At 42.3% G+C, this 27,180-nt stretch overlaps 1 protein-coding gene across 1 annotated transcript; it reads right to left on the bottom strand.

The window, feature by feature from the left end:
- Positions 1 to 968: 968 nt before the first annotated feature.
- On the bottom strand, positions 969 to 22,051 carry CRYBA4 (crystallin beta A4). Its single transcript, XM_075568979.1, has 6 exons — positions 21,945 to 22,051; positions 14,698 to 14,749; positions 10,058 to 10,176; positions 8,249 to 8,390; positions 4,019 to 4,161; positions 969 to 1,212 (listed from the first exon to the last, which is right to left on the bottom strand). The coding sequence occupies exons 2-6, from the start codon at positions 14,734 to 14,736 to the stop codon at positions 1,065 to 1,067; spliced, it is 591 nt and encodes a 196-aa protein (XP_075425094.1). The 5' UTR covers positions 14,737 to 14,749; positions 21,945 to 22,051; the 3' UTR covers positions 969 to 1,064.
- Between the last annotated feature and the right edge of the window lie 5,129 nt (positions 22,052 to 27,180).

The following is a 27,180-nucleotide window of genomic DNA, read 5'->3' as shown; positions in this document are numbered from 1 at the left end:
ATACCACATATATTAAAACAATTGAACATTCATACGAAGGTATCATGTTGACCATCACCTTCTGCACTCCATCCCCGTCTATTCAACTGGCCTGCATGGCACTACCCTCTCCTGGTTTCCTTCTAACCATTTTGATCGCTCCCTCTGTGTCTCCTTTGCTGGCACATCCTGGTCTCCACTCACAACTGGCATATCCGGGTGCCCTGTTCTAGGACATTCCCTCTTCGCTATAAAATCCTGGGTAAATTAATACAATCTTTCGGTTTTCACTACCACATCTATTCTAATGATACCCAACCCTACATCTCTTCTCCTGCTTTCCAGTTTCCTGTCACTAACTATCTTTCTGCTATCTCCTCATGAATGACCCACCACCATCTCACACTCAACGTGTCCAAAACTGATTGTCTCATTTTCCCTCCTAACCACACCTTTATCGTCATTTGCAATAAAAGACTCCACTACCTCCTGATACCAGAAGCCAGAATTAACGTATATTGACTCTTTTTTTTTAATCATACCATGTTATTGTCGTCTCTTTCCAATTTGAGTCTACAACCAATTTCAGGCCTTGATTTCTTTTAAGCCGGTGTATCCCCTGGATTTGAATTGTAGTCATTTGCTTTGGGAATTCACCCGTTCCATAGTAATTTGCCAGTAAAATTATATACTAAAAAACAACTGACGTTATGCTTTCTATTGGTCACCAAACTGAAACTGACCTGAGCATATTATATCTCCCGGTCACGTATTCTAGTCCGCAATGCATTGCAGTCCCCACTGATAGCGAAACGCGTAATGTGCTAATATCTCAGGAACCTGTGGTCCCTGTAGCTCTAAGTACTGTAGTTCCAGGGGACTCCCCTCCCCCGCATTACATAATGCTTTAAAAAATTATCCCCAGCACCAGGGATTACTGCTTTACCCTCTTCAGTTCAATTTTATCCCATTGAAAACGCATGAGTATGTAGGGTGATAAACAAAAAAAAACCTTTATTCTCTTTAAATGTACTTCATTTGCTTTTTACGTTAAAATGCCAGGAAGGTGTTTGGTTGCGAGGTGGTTACTGCTGAATTCTGCGGATGGATTGAATCTGAAAGGTCTGCGCGTGGGTTCCCCACTCTCTCCAGTGCTTGTACTCCCCTGAGTGACGGTCACATTCCAAGATGTACTGGAATCCACGGTAGCCGGGATACTGGTAGCACACCCAGCTACAGAGAGGTAAAAACACATGGATGGAATGTAAGTGTATCACCAGTAACTCGCACTCATGGGCATTGCTTTCCTTAACAAACAATGTTGTCCCCCATTTCTGCATTTGAACATAACTCTCTGTTGGAAAGAGGAGTAACTCTTTGACCCTTTTGCTGCCAGATGCAATGTGTTGTTAAAAAGTGGTAACATTTACAGTGCCACCGGAGCTCCAGCACATCCACTTCAAGTCATCACTACTAGAGCGAAGGATGCTGGGAATGGAAGTGGATTGGGCTCCACTTCCATTTGAATTGGGTTGGCAGGTCCGTCGGACTCGTCTGCCCCTAGACCACAAGGACGTGCCGTGACGAACCTGGTACATCACTAGGGCACTGTGAAGGTTATTATATCAGTTAAGATGCATAGCCAGTAAAGTATCTGTGAGTAGGTTTACTGGCTATGCATCTTAATCCAGACTGTGCTGAAAGCTGTGTAATAAAGCGAGCATAAGCTTATAAGGGTTCCATGTAAAAATGGATTCCAGGCAAAATGTGACACTGTGTGCTAATTTGTCTGTCATTTCTCAGAACCCCTTGCTGCTGTGGAAGCAATGTATGCTAGGTGATAATGGCGAAAGGTGGGGTTGCAGACCTGTTTAAGACAGAGGAGACTCTTACACTTGTTAGATACCCCCGCTACAGCTTGTGGTGAAGGGAATGGTGCTGTTAGGGGCAAAATTGTGGTAATACTGAAGACGAACAGAACCCCTATATATAGCACTCTCTTCCTGTGTGAGATGGTGGATGAGTTAAAACATATTTATTCAAAAAACTTCGTTAAAACAATGGGGTTTAAAACATTTATTAAATAGTACCAAGTGTTTTATAGACTCCTGGGGTTGGTTACTCCAGAGGAGTGTCAATGGGATATTAAGGTCCAGTGCTGGGGAACTCACTGGCCCTAGTAACCCTCATATAGAGTTAATCACACAGGAAGAGAGTGCTATATATAGGGGTTCTGTTCGTCTTCAGTATTAAGACAGAGGAGAGCAAACTTTTGGAGCTGCGCCCCCCTGCCTGCTCCCTCTCGCTCTCACGCCCCCCATACCTTGTTTGGCGGTGTCAAATGATGCAGCAGGGGTCATGTGATGTCACATGACCCTGTTGCCATGGAGACGGACGTGTGACATCACTTCGCATGACACCGCAGCGTCACAGCAACTCTTCTGAATCCCGGTAAGTGAGTTGCAGAGGCCTCATTAAATTTAAATGCCTCGGGGAAGAATGGGGGACCTCTGCAACCGCTCGTGCCCCCCCAAACAAAAATCCAGGCTTGCCCCCCACTTTGCGCACCCCTGGTCTAAGACATGAGAATGTGCTCACAAGTGATATTTTTATTTGATATATATATATATATATATATATATATATATATATTTATATATAAAGATAGATATATTTATATTTAGTTTCTCTTGTTTTTTAATAAGTGGAAGAAGGGGGTCCCCATGGAGCTATATTGCACTTTTTCTAAGCTCCAGAAATGCATTGGTATTCAAGATATTGATCTTTTTTTATGTGCCAGTGTTCCTATTATTTCTCGGGAAATCAATATGGCCGCCATTCAAGCCTCACTCTCACAAGCCAATACGAAGCTGCACCAGCATTAGAGCATGACATTGCAGCTTGCTATTGGATGATCCCGGCAGCCATTTTGGATTTGACTTTTATTTTACCAGCACTTAAAAGGTAAATACCTTGGGAACTGGGGGTGGGGGGATTCCAAGAGTTAAAAATTGTGTGATTCAGTTCGGTTGGACACCCTGTCTCCAAATCCATTTAAAAAAAAATCCTAAACATGGGGGGATTGCTGTTTAAAAATTAGGCAAATTCCAGATTTTGATGATTTTTTTTTTGTTTGTTTAATAGCTAATAGGCCAAAATATCAATATCAATTATTCTTATATCTGCTCTTGGCAGACAAATTATTAAGTTGCAAAAATGTGTGTTTCGCTATAACATGACAGTGCTGATATACAGTACTGTAGTATAAAAGCAGGAGCTATGTTGGGAAGCTACACAATGTATAATGAGATGTATCTGGGTGTATCACGCTATCAGTTTTTCAATTTCGTGAGTCAAACTGCTGGCATAAGCCTTTTCCGCCTAAGACTCTTACATACGTGACTGCTAAGTGATTAATTCATGACTAACATATGTTAATACTGCTTTACACATGGTCCGCACAATGTCTGACTATGCAGTGGTTCCAATCTTGTTGAAAAGACAGAAGGACCTTTTGAGTTTTGGTGATATCTGCTAAAGTTTAATATAGGGTGGTAACTTGTTTAGCATGTACATGACGAACCATGCCTGTTTTTCCAGCTCTCAAACAGAACTCTGCTCCTTACCTAAACAAAGCAATATCTATTGAAGTTAAACTAATAATAGCCGGGATGGCTAGAGATTTGCTGGTTGCATATTCATCTTTTCGCTGCCGGAGGTCCAGTGCCACCGGACTTTCCAGCATTTGCGGTCGGTCATATGATCGCTCCTTGACCGCCTCTGTCTCACAGGGGATATAAACGGAAATGGAAGGGGGCTCTTTTGGAGTGGTCTGATCCCCTTGAAAACAAGCGTTTTTGCCATGATGTACCGGGTACCTCTGGTGTACCGGGTATGTGATAAGGTTAAATACCTCCTGCAAGTATAATGTAGACCTTTACCAGCAAAAGGAACAGGTTGTTCTTTATCACCATGGTCATACGATGGTCACCCATGATTTCACTGTGATACAATGTAAGACAATGCACTTTTCACTTACGCGCCGGATTGGACACGGAAAGAGCCAACTTCATTGTTACACCACCCCATGGCCTGAAGAGAGGGGTAATCATCACTCAGCTCTCCTTTCCTGCCCAGGAAGTTTTCCTTCTCAAAGATGGCCATCTTGCAGTCACGATGGTTCTGGATTAAAACAGAAAGCAAATCTGGAGACTTGATCTATTCTAAGTGTGACACCTGGTTGTTCTAGACCACATGGGTGTTCTAGACCAAGGGTGCTCAACTCCAGTCCTCAAGCTCCCTCCCCCAACAGGTCAGGTTTTCAGGATATGCCAGCTTCAGCACAGGTAGCTCAACTGGAGGCTGATTGAGCCACCTGTGCTGAAACTGGGATATCCTGAAAACCTAACCAGATGGGGGGGCTTGAGGACAGGAGTTGAGCACCCCTGCTCTAGAATTTGGGACCTACAGAATTGAGGTTGTATCAAATATTCTCTTCCTCGTTCTGTAAATCCATTGCAACATGTATTCATCACAAACCTACTCTCACTGTATTCATATCTCCGATAAAAACTCACATACTGAAGGATGTCTACCAATAGTGTTCCCAACCTCCCTATCCCTGTTGCCTGAGTTTCTCTGCTATCATAGTTGGGGTTTTTTCTTCTTCTTCTGTCTATTGGTCCAACAGTGCTGCCTACTATAGTCACATGGTCGCATTGTGATACCACCAACATTTCTCTTTACTCTTATTAACTGGACATGTCTTATACCAGGTCCTTTTCCCACTCACATATGTTGGATTAGAATCACAGACAATATCCTGGGATTTGCATCCAACATGTGACTGGTGCACCAGTAAACTAGGATACCTCCCCAAAACTTTGTGTGTCACTTAAAATCCAGAATATATATGTGCATTGTCTTCTTCTACATGACAGTTTTAGTGCCCACACAATGGCCTTTCCTTTTTAACCTTTAAGGGAAGTTTCATATCATCTAGGCTGCAGTTCCCCCCCAGATCTCCTCTTCTGTTGTTGAACACCTGTTCCTTCTCATTTGCTGCCACTTTAAAACAATGAAATCAATCAAAACGTACACGAAATGGTTACACATCAACAAAACATATATCTATATATGTTGAAGTAAAGTGAAGGAACTCCCTCTACGTCGAACAATATAGCAAAATGTTTGCTATGCAGTGAACTTCATGCTGGAATAAAATTGCTGCTTTAAGGGCAACCAAGTTGCTCTAAAACTTAAAAACCCATCTCAAAGAATCATGTTCTATTTGCATGACTTGCTTTGTAACAGTATTTTGTGTTGCTCTTTGAATACACCCTCTTTGTCAAAGCTCTGACACACTTGCGGGTTAAGCAGCATACACCCTCTGCTTCCTCCCCTTATACAATAGGAGCAGCAGTTTATTCATTAACAAATGCTTGAAGATGAGCGCTCAGGGCCAAAAGTTATAGCAGTCATGTGGGTCCTGGGAATGTTTACGTGTGTTCCAATCTGAGATGCCTTTCTGCTGTGGGGTTATTCCCAATATACAGTGTTGGTAGTTAGTATTAACCCTTTGGATACCCCCAGGATGTAGTCACTACATCATTGGGACTGGCAAACGGGGTTAGATCGGGTCCTGTATTCCCATGGAGTAGCAGGACACCATCTAACCAGTACGGACATGGTGGAGGATGATTTGTCCTCTTTTTCCCGGAAAATGGCTGCCATCGTCATGCGACTTGAGCACGACAACCCCTCCAGCACTCAAATGGTTAAAGGAGAACTTCCACTCCTCCCCCCCCCCCTTTAATTTCATATGGGTCGGAGGCAAGGGATCTACAAAGCAGAACCCCATTCATTTTAGCTCTGGGAAACCCCCTAGTTTCCAAGATACCTACCTGGGGAAAGTGTCCCCAGTAACATCCCCTCTAGGGGACACAAAATGTGGATTTAAATCTCCCGGATTACACAGGCCAATACGGAGCTGCGACGTTGAATACCAGGAATAAACCAGCGATACCTTTCCCGGTACCTATCTCAGGAACCCGCAGGTTTAGCTCCGGGGACTACCTGCTTCTCACCAATGTGAAAAAAAATACAGGGGGAAGGCCACTGGGGAATTGCTCCTTTAAATCAAGGAGCCATGTGCTTTAAAAGATATAAAGCATTAAATATAGGTAACCCTTAGAATATACAAACTGACCCATAGCAACTTTTTTCCCCCCAGACGTTTTAGTTAAACAGACCAATAAATGCGACTTATAAACATTTTAAGGGCAATTCCACTGTCATCATAGGAGAGCTTGAGAGGTTATGAAAGGTGCAGTCACACATCTGGTGACAGACTCTTCTTCACATATACCTAGGCAAAGTATGACTTGTTGCTCCTGGTTGTGTCAAATGTAAGAAACGTGGTAAACGTTTGGCTTAGGTTGTAAGCAAGAGATGATTAGACCACACATGAAGCAGAGAGACACAGGGCTAGATGCTCAAAGCTCCGTTAAATCAAAGCTCATAATGGGACGTTGCCGCAAACAGGAACGGATGTTCTGTTCCCTGAGTTAACATGTAGTGATTTCTACTCCCCAAACATATAGTAGATGTTGAAAAAAGACATGTGTCCATCAAGTGCAACCTATGCTAAATTTAGACGACAGATACTTATCCTATATTTGTACTTACAGCATATTGATCCAGAGGAAGTCAAACAAAAACCCCAATGACATATCATCCAATAATATTTCATAAGGTGAAGAATAAATTCCTTCCTGACTCCAAATATTGGCAATCGGATTACTTCCTAGATCCACATCCTTCCCATGTTTACTTATTTGGTATATCCCTGTATACACTTCCTTTCTAAAAAGATGTCCAACCTTTATTTTTTTTATAAAATATCTTTATATCTCACATCAGTCTCCATGGGTAATGAATCCCACATTTTAATTGACCTTACTGTAAAGAGCCCTTTCCTTTCTTGCTGTTGAAATCTCCTTTCCTCTAACCTAAAGGGATGACCCCGAGTCCTTTGTACTGCCCGTGGGATGAATAGTTCTTTTGAAAACTCCTTGTACTGCCCCCGAAATATATTTGTATATAGTTATCATATCTCCTCTTAGACACCTCTTTTCTAATGTAAACAAATCTAATTTAGGTAGCCTCTCCTCATAAATCAGATTGTCCATTTCCATGGTATCCGCAGACCTAAATACAGGCAAAAGCAACGTCTGTGCTACATCTCATTAGCATAGGGCTAACGTCACGATATTGTAGCATAAATCTTCCGATAATGGGACGTTATGCCAGTCTTGACGTTACTCCTATCCAGACCCTGAAATAGGGCTTTGCTGAAGTGGAGAGGGAAATGACGCGACGATATTGAAATGATGCCTAAATATGGCGTTGCAGCCACCCAGACACGTAAAAGCCCTCTTGCATCAAGTTTAGGTATAACTTAAATATTGTAGCGTTAAGTCCTCGGGTTAACCTTGGTGGCTATGCAGTGTTATGATAATGCATCATTTGCACATCATTATCATTGACATCCTTTATAGTTCATGGGAGAAAACGTGGCTTACCATTATGTTATTGTCCTTTGCAGATACACCGTTCGTTTTAACATGATAGTAAGTGACTTAACGGAGCTTGGAGCATCTGGGCCGCAGAATACGATGCACTAGTCCTATTTCCCGAGCTCATATTAATGTAATTGGGTTCCCTGGGATAATGAAATCACTCTCAAAGTAAAATGTTCATTTATTTGCTTGCGGTGCAAAAAATGGACACGTTTTAATTCCCTTCAGATCTTTTTAATTGTACCTTATCTGGTAATTACAGTTTTTCCACTTTATCTCTTTGACTAATGATAGCGGCACAATTATTTTAAACCAACAAATAAGGCTGGATCTACAATTTAACGGTAGATACAACAGGTAACAAATAATCTTGTCAAGAGATTAGAAAAAGATCCCCAAAACACTAAAGCTTTTGCTTAATATGGGGGCATTAAAGGTTGAAAAAATTATATACATTTTTTTTTATTCAATGGTGACGATTATCTATATTTAACCTAATAAACATGCCACTGCCATTGGTGCACTTTGTATCTTTAATATAAAATTGACCATTATTTGTTTATTTTTGTATTCCGATGCAGTGTCATTCGGTTCCTGTCCTTGTACGACTGTCCGAAGGGCCCTTATGTACGCAGTGCAATAATGTGAAGACCAGTTTCAATACTGGTTCTCATGAGACCTATACTTACAGCACAGGCAATTGGGCGGAAGGAAGTCATTCTCTCGACATGATAAGCGTTGCTGCCGCTCCAGGCTTCCCAACGGGGGTACTCTCCTCTCTCCAGCACAAACTGTTGACCTTGGAATCCTAAATGTTCGTAGCCAACCCAACTGCAAGAAGAGAAAAGATGTACATTAGGTATTACACATTAATGGGAAAGTCCCTCCCAGGACCAAAGTCTACAAACAGCAGTGACATGTTTCATCCCTTGGGTGCTCACGGACGTAGCTACTACATTGTGTCGTCTGGCACTCCAGGGGCCCCATGACTAGTGCCGGACTTATGCATAAGTTAACTAAGCTACAGCTTAGGGCCTCACAATATGAGAGGCCTCAAAAATAGAAGCACATTTATGCATTTCAAGTTTTAAAATCGGATGATAAATAAAGAAGATATGGGGAAAAGAAGATTCTCTATAAATATGGACATTTTTAATTGAAATATTATTTATTTTATTTATTATGATGATAAATAAATGGTAATAAATACATGGTTACATTAAAATTAATATATAATTAATATATAATTACATGAAATTAATAAGGTTATACATTATATTTAAAGACATTGCATGTACAGTTAAAGGTAATATATGTTATGGGTGTATGTAACAGTTACAGAACAGATTAAAATGTGAGACAGCTTTAGTTTTGAAGCAACTTAGACTTAGAGAGTCTCAGGTAGAATGTTCCAGTTGTGAGGTGCATGATAAGAGGAGGAGGAGCGGCCGGATACTTTGGGGAATCTTGAGACTGTGAACAGCCTTTTGGAGTCAGATCTCAGGTGATAAGTGCTACTTCTACTAGGGGTGAGGAGTTTGTTCAGCTCGGCGGGTAGCGTGCCCAAGAGTTATTTGAAGGCAAGACAGGAAAAATGTACTGTGCGCCTAAACTCAAGTGATAGCCAATCTACTTATTTGAGCATTTTGCAGTGATGTGCTGCAGTTAAATATGACCCAAAGCATCATGTGCATCGAAAGTTATAAATGTCGTAGCTTATCATTTGAAGACCTCACCAATGACTTTGCTAACGAACAAAGAAGATGAAAACAAGAAAATGTTTTAATATTAAAATGAATATTATGTGCAAGCACTGTTCAGTTTAGCTTTACACCGTCATCTTTGTACTGTATATAACAATGCTAGCATAATGCTGTTATTCATTTCAGTTTCATGTTTATATTATCAATGGTCCCTTCAGTCAGAATAGTAAATCTATTTCTAATTTTTCAATTTGACATACCGTAGGGCCTCAGAAGGTCAAAGTTCGGCCCTGCCCATGACGTAGTAGCTACGTCATTATCTAGAATACCTCCGAAGACAGAGGGAGATAAGAGTTGAGGAAACTCTTCATTGACAAAGATTCCCTGGCTCAGTTGCCCCAAAGACAACTGCTAAACTGTGCCTTAAGCATGGTTACATTTAAGGGCTGTCATATTAGATTGTTATGACACTCGGAACGTCAGAAAGGCCGAAGCCTGCACCTGAAACAGAACATATATACTGTATGTTTCCTGTTGCTGCTGTGCAAAACACCTTTGAAAAAGGGGGTGAAGAGGAGAGCCTCGGGTTGTTTGAGGAGCAGCAGAAGCCAGCAGGATAAGTAGTGAATTTCAATGCACTTTAGCATCTCTGAACATCCGGTGCTCTTAATGACATCACAAACCAAAGATAGCTGCCTCTTGTGAGGGGTGCACAACGTTTTCACCAGCACCATGGTGAATAAGGTTATACCACTGCTTCGCAATGCAGTTTTAACGTGTGAACGGCATACTCACGCGCCACTCTCTATTTTAAAAGAGCGAACGGTTTCAAATCCAGACTCCATGATGTTGTAGCACTCGGACGTGAACTCATGTCTGCGGCCCTGGAAGGATTCTTCATCCCACACGATAATCTGAATTTAAATAAGCGTTAGGGAAACAGAGTCGGAATCTTTTAATAGCAAATGCGCAAACAGCATTAACATAAAGAGGAGCTGGTATTGTACAAGCAATTCCAGATTTCCCATATTATACACTGGTGGTGCCTGTGCACTGTCTGACAATAGAGCATAGAATAGTCGCAAATAGTGTAGGTCAATATTTTATCCCTAGTGTTTCCAAGCCACCTCCATGTCATCATAACACTGTAGTGCAGTTCTGGTTTTGCAAGTCTCCATTATGTATAGAGATACAGAACACTTACCTAGCAGAAGGTACAGGTATTGGAGTTATAAAGCAAGGATTGGACCATAGTCTCGTAATGATGTGGAGCCCAGATGCAAGTACTGAGAGTTATTCATTGAACTGTGATGGAAATTCAACCTGCCTTATAGCAATTTAATTAATAACCCCAACTGTGTCAACTATTTGGAAGAGAGTCCCCAACAGATTTGTGCATATTGTAGGCTAACCGTACTGCTTTCTTTCAAATGGCAAATCAAGTATGCCAAATTTGTGAACAAAATATATGAACTAACTCGAGGTAGCCCAAGGATATCCCAACCTACAGTATGGGTGGATATAGTGACTCCCTGAGAAAGGTCCACTGCACTGGGTCCAAAACGTTGGTGTTTGAATAGACCACACACCGCTGACAAGTAGAGATGGGCAAATCCGCACCCCGGATTTTCTCACATTTTCAACCCAAAATCCGCAAACGGATTTTGGCGGTTTTAATTCATGCGGATTCATCCAAAACTGCCATTGGATACAACCCGTCGACAGACTTGTAGAATCCAATCCGCGGATTCGGCAATTCTTTGGTGGATTCTTAAAAATCCGCCAATGGATTGCTGAATTCACAGAGTGGATTCTGCAGATCCGTCGACGAGTTGCGGAATCCGCGGAGCGTACTGGTAATAATAAAAAACACGCAAAACTTTTTGAGATTGATCTGCTGAAATCCGCGGACCAAATGAATCGGCCGATCGGCTGCGGATCCAAACTCACTAAAAAAAAATTGCCCATCTCTACTGACAAGTGACCCTGCAGTGCTACTGTGTTTTTACGTCACAATGATTGGTATCTACCTCTGAGTTCAGCACTCGCAAGTATCCCGGTGTTGTATGATTGAGTCTCAGTCTTGAGTCTATGTTTAGAGCATTGATATAGGGAGTAGCATTCTCTTTGCAATAAATAGGCTACTCAAAGAGGATAGAGATTAGTGTAAAAGAGATGTGTTGGCCAACACTAGGTAGACATATATACACTGGCGGTTTGTGCAATTATCTACCTACTTTGACTTCTATGGGTGATTTCAGCTGATAATGGCCACTTTGGAGTATATAAAATTGTCCCCTCATTCTTTGAGGCTGGTTGCTTTTGGTCTTATAACCCCCATGATATTTTTTTTATTGTTGATGCTCTCTAATTACTAAGACAATCACGGCAAAATCATTTTTGAATACAATGTGGCTGATATGTTTTTTTCTTAGGCCATTTCAAATTTGTCTTCATTTGTCCTAGGTGGGACTGCTTTTGTTGGCCACATTTTACACTACCCAGAATCCTTGTCTGCAACTTAACCACTGTGTTTGACTACTCCAGTGTTTTTCAACGAGGGTTCCTAGGAACCATTGGGTTCCACGGGCACCCCTAAAGGGTTCCCAGCAATTTTCTGGTCATTTGAAAATTGTACCAAATACAGAAAAATTTACAATGCATCTAATCTCAGACGCGCTATTAGAGAGGGTTGTGGTTCCTTACAATGCATCTGATCTCAGATACACTATTAGAGAGGGTTGAGGTTCCTTACAATGCATCTGATCTCAGACGCGCTATTAGAGAGGGTTGAAATTTCTTACAATGCATCTGATCTCAGACGCACTATTAGAGAGGTTTGAGGTCCCTTACAATGCATCTGATCTCAGACACACTATTAGAGAGCATTGGGGTTCCTTACAATGCATCTGATCGCAGACGCGCTATTAGAGATGTTGAGGGTTCCTCAGAATTTCACTTAGGGTTCCTAAACCAAAAAAAATGTTGGAAACCACTGGACTACTCCGTGAATGAAGCAGGTTGGGGGGGACCCCTTGAAGACATGCAAATGCACTTTTCCCCCATTTACAGCAGATATGCTAGCCGTTGACGTTTATGGTATTCCAAACTGGGTGAGTTATATATTTTTCCTGGCTGTTACCAATAAGCAGCCAAAGCTATTCTGTACATATCCCTGTTAGAAATCGCACCTCCCTTAATTTGAAATATATCACTGAAGGAAATTGCATAGCTCATATATTAGTTTATTGACATAGCAATGTGTCTGGTAACATTTATAAATCCATGTAGCAATGCAATATTAGAACAAACCTGCCAACAAAGTGTCATTATTAATATCAATGTACTTTGCTCCATGTTTGTCCTATGTGTATACAGTAAGCTTGTGTTATGGAGTGTCAAAAGATAGAGTTATTAGATACATGACATAATGAGATTGTTGAAGTTTAAAGCACGGGGTCTCTGGAGCTGAACTGTGTTAATTTAAGCCCCGGGGGCTGCGGCTTGCAAACATACTTACCTCCATAGTGCGTGCCGGTAGTAGCTCTGGTTGGGCTATGTGGGGCTATCAAAATGGTGGATTTAAAGCTTCCATGTCATGCGAGCCAATAAGAAGCCACGATGTCATCCCTTGCAGCTTCCTGTTGGCCTGCATGATCTGGACATTTAAACCCGTGGAACTGCTACCGACACCACATATGGAGGTAAGTATCTCGGGAAACAGGGAGTCCCCAGAGCTGAAATTAACGCAGTTCGTTTTTGTAGACCCTCTACTTCGCACTTAGGGGACATTTGTTTTATGGAGGGAGCGTCTGCTCTTTTAACAACCAGTTTGGCAAACTGCACCAGATGTAAGAATTTCGAACAACAATCTTGTTACCTATAATATTTCTTACTTAGAATTTAAGCTTCTGCTGGGGGCAAGTATTAAGTATATTGCGACATTTTTATTCTGCGCCTCTCTGTGTTAATGTAACGAGGCCAAGTTTAGTGCTGCGCTGTGCGTCCGCTTGCGATTTGGGGGGTGACAATAGGAGGAGTCAAACGACGCACAGATTGCGTCAATGAGATGTCAAACAAACTGCGTCTCGCTGCGTCACTTTTTCACTTTGTGTTTGTGTCAAAATATTCACCAGGTCTGAAATGGTGTCACAAACGGATAATAATTTGCGTCATATGTAAGAAAGTCATTCATACATTTGACGCTGCATGCTCCTTACATTGAGAAGCGCGGCGATTATATATTTGTTTTACATTTTCTGTTGGGCCGATTTTAATCCTTAGCAGCGCGCTCCTAGAGGGCGCCACTATTAGGGTGTAATAAATATCTTTAGCCAATCACCTGCAACTGCTTATTGGGCAGCTTGTGGGAGGCCAGCCCCTCCTCCTTCTAGGTATATAATCTTCCAGCAAGGTCCCTGTATTTCACTATTCACTTTACTTGCAGACGTGAGTATCTTCACTGGTATATACCAGTTTTTAACTGCACTAGGTTATATAAGCATATGCTTTGATATATTAACCCCTTCTGGGTTTATTTCACACAACATTAGTATGCATTTTGCGTAGGGACCTGCTATAGAGACTTACCTTGATGTGATTAGCAGGCTTGGCATTATTTGATCAAAGGATGTAAACCAAAAGTCTACTTTATCTTATAGATTTTTACACCATATATATATATATATTCCCCATTTATTGCTATCCCAAAGGGAGAAGCGCAGGGATTCACTTAATGTTTCTCACATTTGTATGGCCAATCCCTTCGCCAGCTGCGTGCTCATTACATGGAGAAGCGCGGGATTATATATTTGTTATACATTTGACGCAGACAGAAAATGGCGCAATCCGACAGAACAAACTTCTATTCGCACTTTCTTTATGTTGATACATCCTCTCCCCATTGTGTTAGTGTGTAAATTGTTGTGGATCTGTTTGTTATGCTAGTTTGTGTCTTTTCACCCCAATTGTACTGCGCTGCTGCACATGTTGACACATTATAAATAAACGGAAACATTTATTAATAACACGACTCCGTTTGGCAGAGAAAATGGTGCAGGGGAAACTTTGCTGTGTGTTGATACAAAGAGGAAGACTAAATAAACTCTGATAAGTGGTATCAGAGTTCAATCCCATATTAAATGTCACCCAAGTCAATAACGAGGAATCAAGCCCAGAGCCCCTTTACAGGAGCGTACTGAATTCCAGCTACAGAACCCAATGACTCGTTGGCCCTTATTCTGTATCTGCGCTATCACAGCTTAGAAAATGACGCCCATTGGTTGGGATTCATCAAAATAAGATGAATATTGGATTGAATATTCATGTTCAACCTTTTCATTGCTCTGTAGTGTATTAGAAGCCTCAACCACCGGTGAGTGTGACTTTAAGCTCTTTCATCGTTAAGATATGTTGGTGTAAGTTAAAATGTTTACCTTCCAGTGGCCAGCAAATTTAGTACAATGTTGAGTCATGTTTGGCTTTGTCCTGGAGAGAGAGAAAGAAAAGAATGCAACACTTAGATTAGAATAGTCACAATACATGGTGCATGTACTGAATACCTTTGGCTTCAGCAAAGACCATTTTGTATTATTCAAAATGGCAGGAGGGTTTTACAGTGCAGAATGTATTTGGATGAAAGAGTAAATGCCATTTTAAAAAGATAAATATGTTTCTTGAGCTGTCTGAGTGGGTGGGTGACTTTAAAACCTGGCAGTGCCGGGGTTAAGGCAGCAGTCTGGCTAAAAATGTCATTAGCTTTTTGATTATTCTTCCTAAAAAGTCTCCTCTCTTAATAACTGCTTGTGTTAGGGTATACTGGTAAAAATAGCTGCATTTTCTGTTTTCTATTTCTGTCAGTTTTGACACAACAAATAAAATAAAGCTACAAACATGGAAGCCAGGTCATCAATATAAATCTGCAATGTCATTGACCCCAGGAGTAGGCCCTGACCGCAGGCGGCCATATTGTTTCCCAAGTTTGCCCTGTGGACCTTCTAAAAGATCTAAAAGTACCTAGAGGATCGTCACACCATTATATGCATAAAAGTACAGCTTTACAATTTCAGCAGCATATAACAGTATACGTAAGTATGCGTGTATATTTGAGTGTGTGTGTACATCTGTGTATATCACTGTATATACATATTAGCGTATTTGTGATTATAGTTATCAGTGTGCCTGTGTGTGTATCAGTGTGCCTGTGTGTCTGTGTGTGTGTATCAGTGTGCCTGTGTGTGTGTATCAGTCTGTGTGTGTATCAGTGTGTCTGTGTGTGTGTAACAGTGTGTCTGTGTCTGTGTAACAGTGTGTCTGTGTCTGTGTGTGTGTATCAGTGTGTCTATGGCTACGGCCTCAGTGTACACTGCTGAACACACGCCTGGCAGGCTGCCGGCGCGTGCACATGTGAAAGCCGCGATCTGCGGTCTCTGGTTGAGCTTTCCGTGAGAAGCAGGAGATCCAGGGGGGGGGGGACACCCTCTATAAGGCACCCTCATTGGCTAAACTGCCGCCGTGACGTGGCCAGCGCTCTGTCGCCACAAGAAAACACAAAAATCTTGTTGGCAGAAAATCTGGTCACGCATCGCGATCGCTACTCGCGCGCACAGGCAGCTACTGGGACCGGCCCCAGTGAGGGGCGGAACTTGTTCCTGCAGCGCACGCCGTAGCAAGCGCAGCAGTATATACTGGGACCGAGACTGTGTGTGTATCCGCATGACTGTGTGTGTATCAGCGTCTCTGTTTGTGTATCAGTGTCTCTGTTTGTGTATCAGTGTGTGTATGTGTGTGTGTGTGTGTGTATATCTGTGTGTCTGTATCAGTGTGTATACCAGTATGTGCTAATGAATGTATGCAGTGGTTTTATAGACCAAATGGCAGAGGATGGGTGCATCCAATGGAGAAAAAATTGCACTTACAAAATATTGGCCCTGCTTGACCCTTGAAAACTCATTTATGTGAATTAATGAATAAAAGCTGAGCCGTTTGTTTGTCTAGAGCCTTTACGAAAGTGCTCGGTTAATGTTGCTTGTGCTGGAATGTTTTCCGAGGGTATCGCGGATGACTGCACTAAAGAGCATAACTAGTGTGCCAACCTATGCATTAAGTAATCAGTCTGGCATAACTCTCATTCCTAGTGTCCTTGTAGAAATGAGACTCTGATGTACAGTACCACTCTCCACTCTGGCATTTATGTAGAAAAGTATATGTGTAACGGTTTTGTTAATGGGAAATGAAGTGTTCGGTCCTTATACGGCCACCGTAATTGTACTCATGTTCGCGGTCTCCTAGGTACGACAGCGTCTATGATAACATTTGTGCTTTCCCTCCATCTGATTATATTGAGCCACTATATTTGAGCCTGAATTAGGCGCAATAGGCATTGTGCCTCCTCGGTTAGCTCTTGCAATCCTCCAACGTTTTTCCCGTAAGAGCCACCATACTTATCTATAGGTCTTCCCTAGTGTCCCTCTTAGGCTTCCGTACCGAGGAAATTACTGAGGTTTTTCGTACCAAAAAGATGGCGTGTTAAACCCTCCCGCAATGCTATTAAATGCAGTTTTAAACAATACAGCACTAGGACCTTGACAAAGGGCCAGACAGGCCCTAAACGGTGCCCGTTTTAGTTTTCGTACTATTATGGATTAAATAAAAGATCTTCAACTGGAGTGCCGTGGACAACTTATTTTTCCTTGTATCTTTGGGTGTGTATGACTAATGATTGGGAAGAAGCAAATCATTGCACTCAAGGAAAGCTACAGATCAACCATAAAAGACTGTGAATTTATCATGAGAGTTGAGGACTTCTACATGAAATTATACGTGAACACAGATTACACCGGGCATAAATCCAGCAGAGGACAAGTGAGAAGAAACCACCAATGACGTACCATGCGTCCTTCCAGAAGAAAATTACAAAAGCAATAAAATACACGAAGACTGGGAAGGCTCCCGGGGAAGATGGAATTACAACTGAAATCTTAAAGAATCTGGGGAAGAAGTAGAAAGAATCCTTGCTAAACTTTTTACATGTGGCTTAAAGAACAGGACAGTGCAATGGAGCAATGCCATAGTTCTCCTCATCCACAAGAAAGGAGACAAAGAAGACCTCAAGAACTACAGACCAATCAGTCTACTTCCAATCACTTACAGTATTTTTATGAAGATACTCACTAATTGGCTACAACAGACCCTGGACTTTGCCCAGCCTAGATAACAAGTGGCATTTAGCACTGGATACAACACAGTGGACCACATCCAAGTCGTACAAGAAGTGATTTCCTGAAGTAATTAATACAATCTACCTCTCAATTTGGGATTGTGACCAGGCCGCTCCATAGAACCCAGTCCCACTTAACTCACAAAAGCGTCATGTGTACATAAACAGTGTAAAAATAGAATTGGATTATATTTAATTCAAGACACAATTTGGCTACTTTAGTATTGTTGGAAATTAAGAATGTCTTCAACTAGGACTGGGTTGGTTTTGTTTTTTGTTTTCCATCCTTAGCGTACCCTATCCAGCCAAAAAGGAGAAGTGAAAATGAGTGTATGTCTCTGTCTGTCTGTTTGTCTCAAAGACACAGCCGGGTAAACTTGGTTCAATTCCTGGTGTCGGCTCCTTGTGACCTTGGACAAGTCACTTTATCTCCCTGTGCCTCAGCCACCAAAAACATAGATTGTAAGCTCCACGGGGCAGGGCCTGTGCCTGTAACATTCCTATGTGCTGCGTACCACGCGCTATACTGTAATTGTGAATGGCTTTTTAGTCCCATTGGGAGAACAGCGCTATATGAAATACAGTTGTCGTCATTAAATACCCACACAACACTCTCTCACCTTGAGTTAAAGCTTACCTAATGCAGTATATATGGATCAGAGCCCTTACCATCACGCTATTGGGAGATAACATAACAACGTGATGTTAACCCTACTGTATGCTTATGAGATGTTGTTTTTGCATATAATTACCTTTGTGGATACCCGTTAACCTCTTGTTTTAGGTAACCTCATATTGTGAGCCCTGATTTAACAGAGATTTGTGGATCGAGAACCCCTTCAGTTCTGGGGTATCCGTAGCATACTGTACAATGCCATAATATCATCTATGCCGGGAGTGGCCAACTCCAGTCCTCAAGGGCCACCAACAGGTCATGTTTGAAGGATATCCCTGCTTCAGCATAGGTGGCTCAGTCGAAGACTGATTGAGCCACCTGCGCTGAAGCAGGGCTATCCTGAAAACCGGACCTGTTTGGTGGCCCTTGGAGTTTCCCACTCCTGGTCTATACTCATTAAGCACTAAAAAGGCTAGATCACATTGGGCCTGGTATAATTCATATACTGAGGTGGAAAGTGGATTATTTCCCGTTGAATAAAACTGATATACCATATACTGTAGAAACCAAACCGACATGTTTCTACCTTAGTAGCTGCCCCCCTGTAATATAAACCTAAACTACATTCAAATACATGGTACAGTACTTACAAAAGTGATGCGGTCCCTCGCTGTTCAATTACTGTGTGTAATGTGACTAGCGTTTTCAAATCATAAAGTAGCCAACATAGTCCGATTATATGTTGAATAAAATTGTGTGTCAACATTTTCAATGCTAAAAAGTAATACAAACCTTTAAAAAATGAAAAAAAGTTGCATCTTTTATATGAAGATGACATGCGTATGATGCATATTGTTGTTTAAAGTAATTTTTCACGCATCCCTCATGGCCGAATACCAGAATACAGAATGATGTGTTTTTTTTTTTTTCTTCAGAACTAATGTTACTAAGTAGAAATGATCAGTGTAATATTATTTGTAATAGCCACACTATATCCTTGGTGACCTACATAGGGAAACACCCGCGCTGCATCAAGTAAAGTTGTGCTTGATACAAAGCAACTTAATTCTGCGCTGACAAAATAAACAGACTTTTTAGGGTTTACGCTTTGTTGAACTTGACAATTTTGACGCACATTTTACTCTTTCTTTCTTTTCTTTGTCAGTACATTTTCTGGGCACAAATTGAGACATTTCAAGTTAATACACAGACGCACATAAGCACAATTTAAAATGAGATTTCTGCGTACCAATTGTGCGTCTCAGTACATATATATTTTAAGCAGCTGAAAGATCTTTTGCTGGACGTACAATCTGTGATTTGTACCCAAGCAAATTCAGCTGATTTTTATTTTCAAATGGTTTCTGTGCGCTATAATTTGACTTGCTTGAGAAAGTGAATGATATCTCAATGTATCTTTCCTGGAAAAATATCTTCTAAATCCATAAATTTCTAAGTATTGTCTCACAGCCTCGTATCATAACCAGCTGGTTTAAAATGGTACAGGCATAGCCCGGTTTAAGGACACTCACTTTAAGCACACTCACGAGTAAGTACATATCGCCCAATAGGCAAACGGCAGCTCACGCATGCGCCGGTCAGCACGTCCTGAACAGCAATACCGGCTCCCTACCTGTACCGAAGCTGTGCGCAAGCGGGGAGACTATAGAGCCTGTTACAAATGCGTTATTTACATCAGTTAGGCACGTATATGCCGATTGCAGTACAGTACATGCATTGATAAGTGGGAAAAAGGTAGTGCTTCACTTTAAGTACATTTTCGCTTTACATACATGCTCCGGTCCCATTGCGTAAATTAATGCGGGGTATGCCTGTATTCCTTAAAATGCTAGGCTCACACTGCATTTCTGCTGGGGATGATTTTTTTAACTCCCATCTCGTAATGATTTATTAGCCCGGCAATAAATTAAAAACGGAGATGGTAATAAGTATCACTCATTTATATTTGCAAGCCAAGAATCCCACTACTTTTTATTTACAGACATATATTCCCCCTCATTTTAAAGGCTTTAAAAAGTGTCCCCTTCCTTCCGATTTTTATAGATGAAGTAAAAGAAGTTAGAAATCCATAGCACTACTTTTTCGTAATGGTTTTTGATCACAGATTAAAAGAGATTATTAACAGATTATTTATAAAATGATGGAGTAGTAAGCATGGAACCAAAATATGTCTGGGTCTGTAAATAAAAGGAATGTTGGCATTCTTTACACCCCTGTACTATCACACATACACTACGGTATATATTGATATTGACTTTAAATAAAGCTTGGAATGGCAAAACTATCCAAAATGCAATTGCAAAATTTGGAGCGTTTTTCCCCCCAAATTCGATTCCCTGCAAAACCATTTCGCCGAGCCTCAACCGGCTAATGATGTCCAAAAATAAGTCTTAGCTTGTGCACTTCCGGAAGCTTTCAGCTAAATATCGCCAGGCAGCGAGCGATACACACGGTGTGTCCTATTTACCGTCTCTTACAGCATTAAGCAAACCTAGCGATTTTAGACAATACCACAAATTAGCATAAACAAAATTGCCGTGCACACTGACTTAATGTGCGGAGAATCGCTTGCTAACTCGGACTCCAAAAGCGCAAAATTTGCGCGGTCTGTGACCCCAGGGGGAAAGTTTCTCTCTGCTATTCTGTTCTTGTTATATCCCCTTTAACCCGAACCTTTGCATATTTACAATTATAAGGTATTAACCCATATTCAATATTCCGATATGGTTGTTTTACATGTTGCATAATTCTTTTAATATGTATAGCATTTTTTTTTTAAAGATTTGTTAAGTTGGTTCTTAATGTTTCTGTTATTTTGCACAGTTATAATATTGGTTTATATGCTTAAGAACAAATGTACAAATTGACATGTTGATTTTTTAGCAGCGTCTTCCTGCTAGAAAAAGATGGTGTCCTGGATTACAGAACACAGACGCACTTACCAGAACACCATCCTACTGTCTCTGTACGTTCTTCCTACCTACCAATTAGATTGTAAGCTCTTCAGGGTAGGGACTCCTCTTCCTAAATGTTACTTTTATGTCTGAAGCCCTTCTCCCCTTGATCTGTTATTTGTATTATTAGTTATTTATATGATTGTCATGTGTATTCTGCTGTGATGCGCTATGTACTGCTGCGGCCAAGTTTATTCGAGCATTTGCCCGTTCTGGGCCGCAGCAGTAGCCTGGCGCGCGCCCGAGGGTGACGGGCGCGCGCCGAAGCAGCGGAAGAGCGCCCTCCGATCGGGGCGCTCTCCCTACCGCTGCCGGGTCCGCCGGGTCCCCCGGAACCCCCTGCCGCCGTCCCGCGATCGCGGGACACCAGGGCTCCCTCGGGGAGCCCTGGACGCGCGTGCAGGGGGCGCAGGCTCCCGAAGACGCGTGACCGCGCGTCTATGACGCGCGGCACGCCGAGGGGCGGCCACTAGCAAGCCGGGAAATCTCCCGGCTTGCGGTACCGGCCACACTTTAATAAAGTGTGTCGGTAGTGTACATTAATGTCTATATAAATAAAGACATACATACAGAAGCCATAATACTTTGAAACAAGTGAGCGATCCTTTTGCTGCACTCCATTTTTAAAAGGTTGATGCTTGTGTTTATGTTGGGGTAAATAGGATGAAAGGGTCACGTAACAGACTGATTTAAGAAACAGTAGGTGGTTGGGTTTCGTCAACAGAAAGGTTGTAATAATTAGCGACACCCAGTACCATCACTTGTGTCACCCACTGGAAGTCCTCAACGCAAGGTGGCATAGATTCTTGAGATTAAGAAATGGAAACATTTAGGTTATATACACTTTTAGGTCCCAGATAACACAGCTCTTACCTTGCGCAGAACAAGCAGCTGGGATTCCAATGACGGCAACCTGCCCAATGGTCTTTGGGTTGTGGTTTATATAGCCTGCTGATCGAGTGACACAGGGATAGAGGCAGTATTACTGAAAGCCCTAAGTCAGCACATGCAGAAGGGCCTCATTTAGGAGTTTTGTCGTGCGAACAAAGAATTGAAGCTATAGAGGAGGTAGGAATGCATAGAAATGCAAGCACATCAGGATCACATTCTACAGTGGATATATATTGTTGGAACACATAGGTATTTCTGAGCATACTGTATATATTGGAAATTGTGTATGTTTTGTAATATACTGTGATCTATATACTTAAAACGAGAGCAGTGTTTAGATGCTTGGATGCTACGGTAACACGTATGTTTGTATATCTTTATTTATATAGCACTTACACTGTACTCAGCGATTTTATAAAAGTGATAATACAGGGAATTATAATACAAGAAGTGCAATAAACAAAACCAGACAATGAGAAAGGAATTCCCTCACCTGGAGAGCTTACAATCTACGTGGTTATGATGGGAGACTTACAGAGACTGCAGGTGAGGGGTAAGTGCAGTGCTTGGCCACAGTGGTTGGTAGGAGTGACTGTGGGTGTGGGACATTAGCCATGAGTCCCGGCTATTGGAATGTTACATATAAGAGGTGAGTTTTAAGTTTTGACTTAAAAGGTGAGTGGGAGAAGGTGCTCACCGTATACAGAGTGGGAGTGAGTACCACAGGTAAGGGGCATGCCAACTTTTTTTTCCAGTTATTATCTTGTTGTAATGAATTTAGATGTATTTGGATTATCATCATTAGCTAAAAATGGAGCTTTACAAACGGTCCATTATAACTGAGCCTAGAATTACGCTGACTGGTGAAGAAGACAGTAAAATACAGGTCCTTTAGCATTACAGGCAAAACTGTGGATCCATATATCAAACAGACATTCAACAAATGTGTTTAACTATTTTGCCCTTTAAAGTCTGTATCAAAAAGAAGAGAGTAGTTTATGACGTTTCATTCAGTTAACACCTTGCTGCAGTGCATTGGGCAGGGAAGGGGTTAATATGAACGTCCTGGTCAAACAGGTTTGACTCCTCCATGAGACTTGAAAACTAGTAACTGCAAGATACTCAGAAATGGATACCTGCCATATGTGCACTGTTACTTCTATACCACCTTCTCTTCCATACATAGGCTAGGTCCCCAGTGGCTGCTGCGGCACACGCTATGACATGCACGCCGCACACAAGGACAGCCCTGTATGGGGCAGGCCCCAGTCGGCGTGTGTGTGTGTGTGTGCGCAAGCCGCGATGCGCGACCGCCTTGGCCAAAAGACAAGATTTTTGTCTTTTGGCGCGGCGGTCGAGGATTGGCCACGTCACGGCGGCAGTTCAGCCAATGAGGGCGAACCAGCTGCATGACATCATGGCTGCGCCCCCCCCCCCAGTCGCAAGTGATCTGAAGTCCATCAGATCACTCGGCTGGAGGAGAGTGCCAGGAGGTGCTCCGTCATGCACGGCGCGCACACTGGGACTGCAGCCTTACACTCCTCTTACTGCAAGATCCAAGTCAATTAACCTTGATTAACTAAGACGTGCTACTCGGTGAGACTACTAGCAAAAGTATTTCATAAACCAGCCACTTGGGATGCCCCACTGTGGGGTCTAAGCAAATGAAGAGCAGCAAGGGAGGGTGCTGAGGCAATCAAAATCCGTTCATGGAGTCATGCACACCAAAGAAATTAGAGGATCAATATAGTGCAATGAAAGTCATTTTAATGACTAAAAAAAGTCATTATAGCATCCAACGTTTCGACGTTCCATTCCCAACGATGCATACAAGCACCTTCATCAGGGATGAAGAGACCTTCCATGCTGGGAGCCATGTTACAGGCCATTGACTTGATAGGGCCATATAGGGTCATATTTACGAAGACGCTTTTTCAACATGCTCCAATCGCACCATTATCGGCGAAAACTCCCATTGAAGTCAGTAGGAATGTTTGGCAATAATGGCCCAGATGGCAGCTTCAGACTATATTGAATTACATCCTAAACCGTGCTGGAAGGTGGCTTATGACCACGGAGCACTGCTTAGTAAATATGGTCCCTTAAAGTGACTTTTATTTTATGCTCTGTTTTCTCCCATTTTTTTCCTCTGCCTCCAGCTAAAGCAAATTTCTATGCAAGGGTTATTAGTAAGTCATGCAAAATTTCGGCGAAACAGAAAAAATGTTTGTAACATTTTTCGTAAAAAATAATGGGCCAATTCGCCAACTTGGCACACCCCTCCACATTTCCCTTGGATCAACATGGTACCCCAACTTCAAATCTCACTACTGACCACTCTGCTAAATGTTTGCCTCCCACTTACCAATATAGGCACAGATCCATTGTAATTGATTTGAGGCGTTAACTTAAGTTACTGTATCATTAAATGGTAACGGGTATCGTCAAAGCGTACTAATGCAGTGTTAAGGGCTGTTTTCAGCCGGAACGGGCCTTGCGTTAACTATAACGCATATTAGGGCTCATAATATGCAAAAGAGGTGTAACCTCTAACAACGCCTATCCATTGACCTCTGTTATAGTTAACGCAGGAATTTAGTGATGTGTTACTTAGCTACAGATATGACCTAAAAGGTAGCATTAGCTCTCAACAGAGAGACTATGCAAATAGCTCCTATTGGCATATTTCCCAGATATCTCAGGGTTGTCCATTTCTTTGCACAGTTGTCTCTCCACCTGTTGTCTAAAGGTGAGTTTGATGGGATATACATATACTTGGGACGTTAGTAAAATAAGTCTCTCGTGTTAACCTCAGGGAACATAATGTCCGTGAGTCATTTTGATTAACGGTATGTTATGAGTCCTAAGTTAATGGACCTTTGAGATTCTGGGCCATAGGCCTTTTTTCCATGTGATCTGAAGATCTTCTCCTGCTGGAGTAGAGTTGTCCTCATCATTTAAAAAGAGATGAATAGTTCTCCAGCCCAGGGAAGATGGATTCACATCAAGCTTAGGGTTCAGATTAATTTTACTGTCAGTGTGTCCATCCCCCTTACCAACGCAATTAGTGTTTCAAAGCAAGTTTACAAAGAAATATAATAGGACTAGGTCCACCAAACAGCTGAAACTCTCTGCAATCGAATTGGATCCATTTGGAAAATGTGACTACTTCTCTAAACAAACAAACACTGTATGTAATGTCTCTACAATCACCAAGCTACCGACAGCTGGGGAGAGCCGGAAAACAAACTGTCCTAGGACCGGCAGCAGATGGGATCCGGCCGGGCCAATGTTCGAATTGGGGCCCAACTTCTGAAACTAGGGTTACCAGGTGGCTTCTCCATAAATACTGGACACAATGTTGAAAGGTGTGATGAGCTTGACATGCTCGACTCACACACACCTCTCTCTGCTCCATGCTGTTTCCTGCTCTCCTTGGCCCCACCCCCAGGCTCCTGACACCTCCGAGATCGGACTCCTGACGAAGCTGCCACGCCAGCGAAACGCGTTGAGTGAACCAGCAGCAGTTCAGAAGTGTCCCACACAAGCCCCAGAACCCGTGAGGATCCATCCTGCGTTCGCCGACGAAACCGGAAGTGACGCAACGGGCCGAACCGGAAGTGACGCGACGCGACCTCGGGAGTGGGGTGGATGGAGTACACCTATGCTGCGCATCAATTTTTACGTGTCTAAGCACATGTTGATCATGTAAGTGCAATATCAATTGCCTTTTTCAATACATCTATAGTGAACATACAATGTTGCACTAGAATTGTCTTTATTTCATTTCCATTGAGGGTTCGTCCTGCTATCATCTGGGAGTGTGTACAAGCAAGACCCCCCTGCACATTGCTGAATCTACCCACTGCATCTATTGCTAATCAAAGGCTTTATTACCACTGGGAGAATGTGAGTTCCCATTCATGATTCCTGCTTAGGTTGCTGTATTCATTTAGACATATTGCTCTATTTTATTATTCTTTTCCCTTACATGTTTATGGTGATACCTGCGCTCCCCACAAGTTTCTCCACACCTCCTCCTGATTGGCTGCTGCTGGGTAATGCAGCCTATCAGGATGGAGGAAGATGCCCAGCCCCCTAGCAACCGCCCTGCTTGGGGAAATCCTGCGGCCCCCCCAAGCTGGTCAGGTCACTACAGTATGTCCAGAGAGGTAATACCGGACACATACACATGTCCCGTATTACCTCTAATATTTTACTGGACATAGTGTCCAAATACAGGACAGTCCGGTTCAATACCTGGCAACCCTATGAAAACAACCTGCCACCCACAGCCCTCAGATCTACAACTTGTGCCCCACAAAATCGCTGCTGAACAAGGTTAAAACTTCAGTCATGGACCTCCGGAAGGCTCTTCTCTTCCTGATAAATAGTTACAATGGTATTGTGTAGCACAGAATATTTACATGGGCCATAAGTTCAAAGGTCACATTTAGGTCATGTTTATCAAACAGCCAGGGAGAGCTACAGTACGTGTAAAGCAGATTTTGCCGCTGACGGCGAATGTGCTTCTAAATACCGCTATATAAACTGCTTTAAATGTATGTGGGGAAAAAACAGATTGTGATATATGAAATAACTAAATATTAATTAGGACTAATAAAATATTGAGTGGCTAAGACATGTGAATGTGCTCACAAGGAGAGAGAGGGAGAGAGGGAGAGAGGGAGAGAGGGAGAGAGGGAGAGGGAGAGGGAGAGGGAGAGAGAGAGAGAGAACTCTAATACAGGCGCCCCTTGCAAAAACATGACAGGCACATGTATAACCCACAGACAATGTAGGCTGAGTCCCCGCTGGCGCTGAGCGCGTTCGTGCTTAAAGCATGAGCGCCGGGTGTCCTGCAACTTGCGGACGCGCGAGCGGGGGGGAGGAGGCACAATTGTGGGCTATCGAGCAAGCGGGAAAGTTTAAATATGTTATTTACAAGAGCGCCGAGTGTTTGTGCCCGCGCATTTGCACGCGCGGGAACATGCATATATATATATATATATTATATATATATATATATATACATGTAACTGCTCCAAGCGCCGCCCGCTCAGCGAGCTCAGCGCCAGTGGGGACTCGGCCTTATATGTACAGTACATTGTTTTCAGAAATTGCTAAAATAGTGCAATTAGATTTGTTAAAAACTTTTGAGATAAAAAAAATGATGTGTCAAGATGGCGGATGGAGCATCAAAATCACCAGGGTGCAA

Source organism: Ascaphus truei, chromosome 13, assembly GCF_040206685.1.
Source record: "Ascaphus truei isolate aAscTru1 chromosome 13, aAscTru1.hap1, whole genome shotgun sequence".
NCBI lineage: Eukaryota > Metazoa > Chordata > Amphibia > Anura > Ascaphidae > Ascaphus > Ascaphus truei.
The sequence above is the reverse complement of the archived record's forward strand: the minus strand, read 5'-3'. Positions and strand labels throughout refer to the sequence as shown.

What these genes read in the sequence shown, in the direction of transcription:
- CRYBA4 (XM_075568979.1), bottom strand. Translation starts at nt 14,736, where the DNA reads ATGACTCAACATTGTACTAAATTTGCTGGCCACTGGAAG. An exon ending in AATTTGCTGGCCACTGGAAG is followed by an intron (nt 10,177 to 14,697) that starts GTAAACATTTTA and finishes ATTTAAATTCAG; the next exon opens with ATTATCGTGTGGGATGAAGA. An exon ending in TCCGCCCAATTGCCTGTGCT is followed by an intron (nt 4,162 to 8,248) that starts GTAAGTATAGGT and finishes GTTTTAATCCAG; the next exon opens with AACCATCGTGACTGCAAGAT.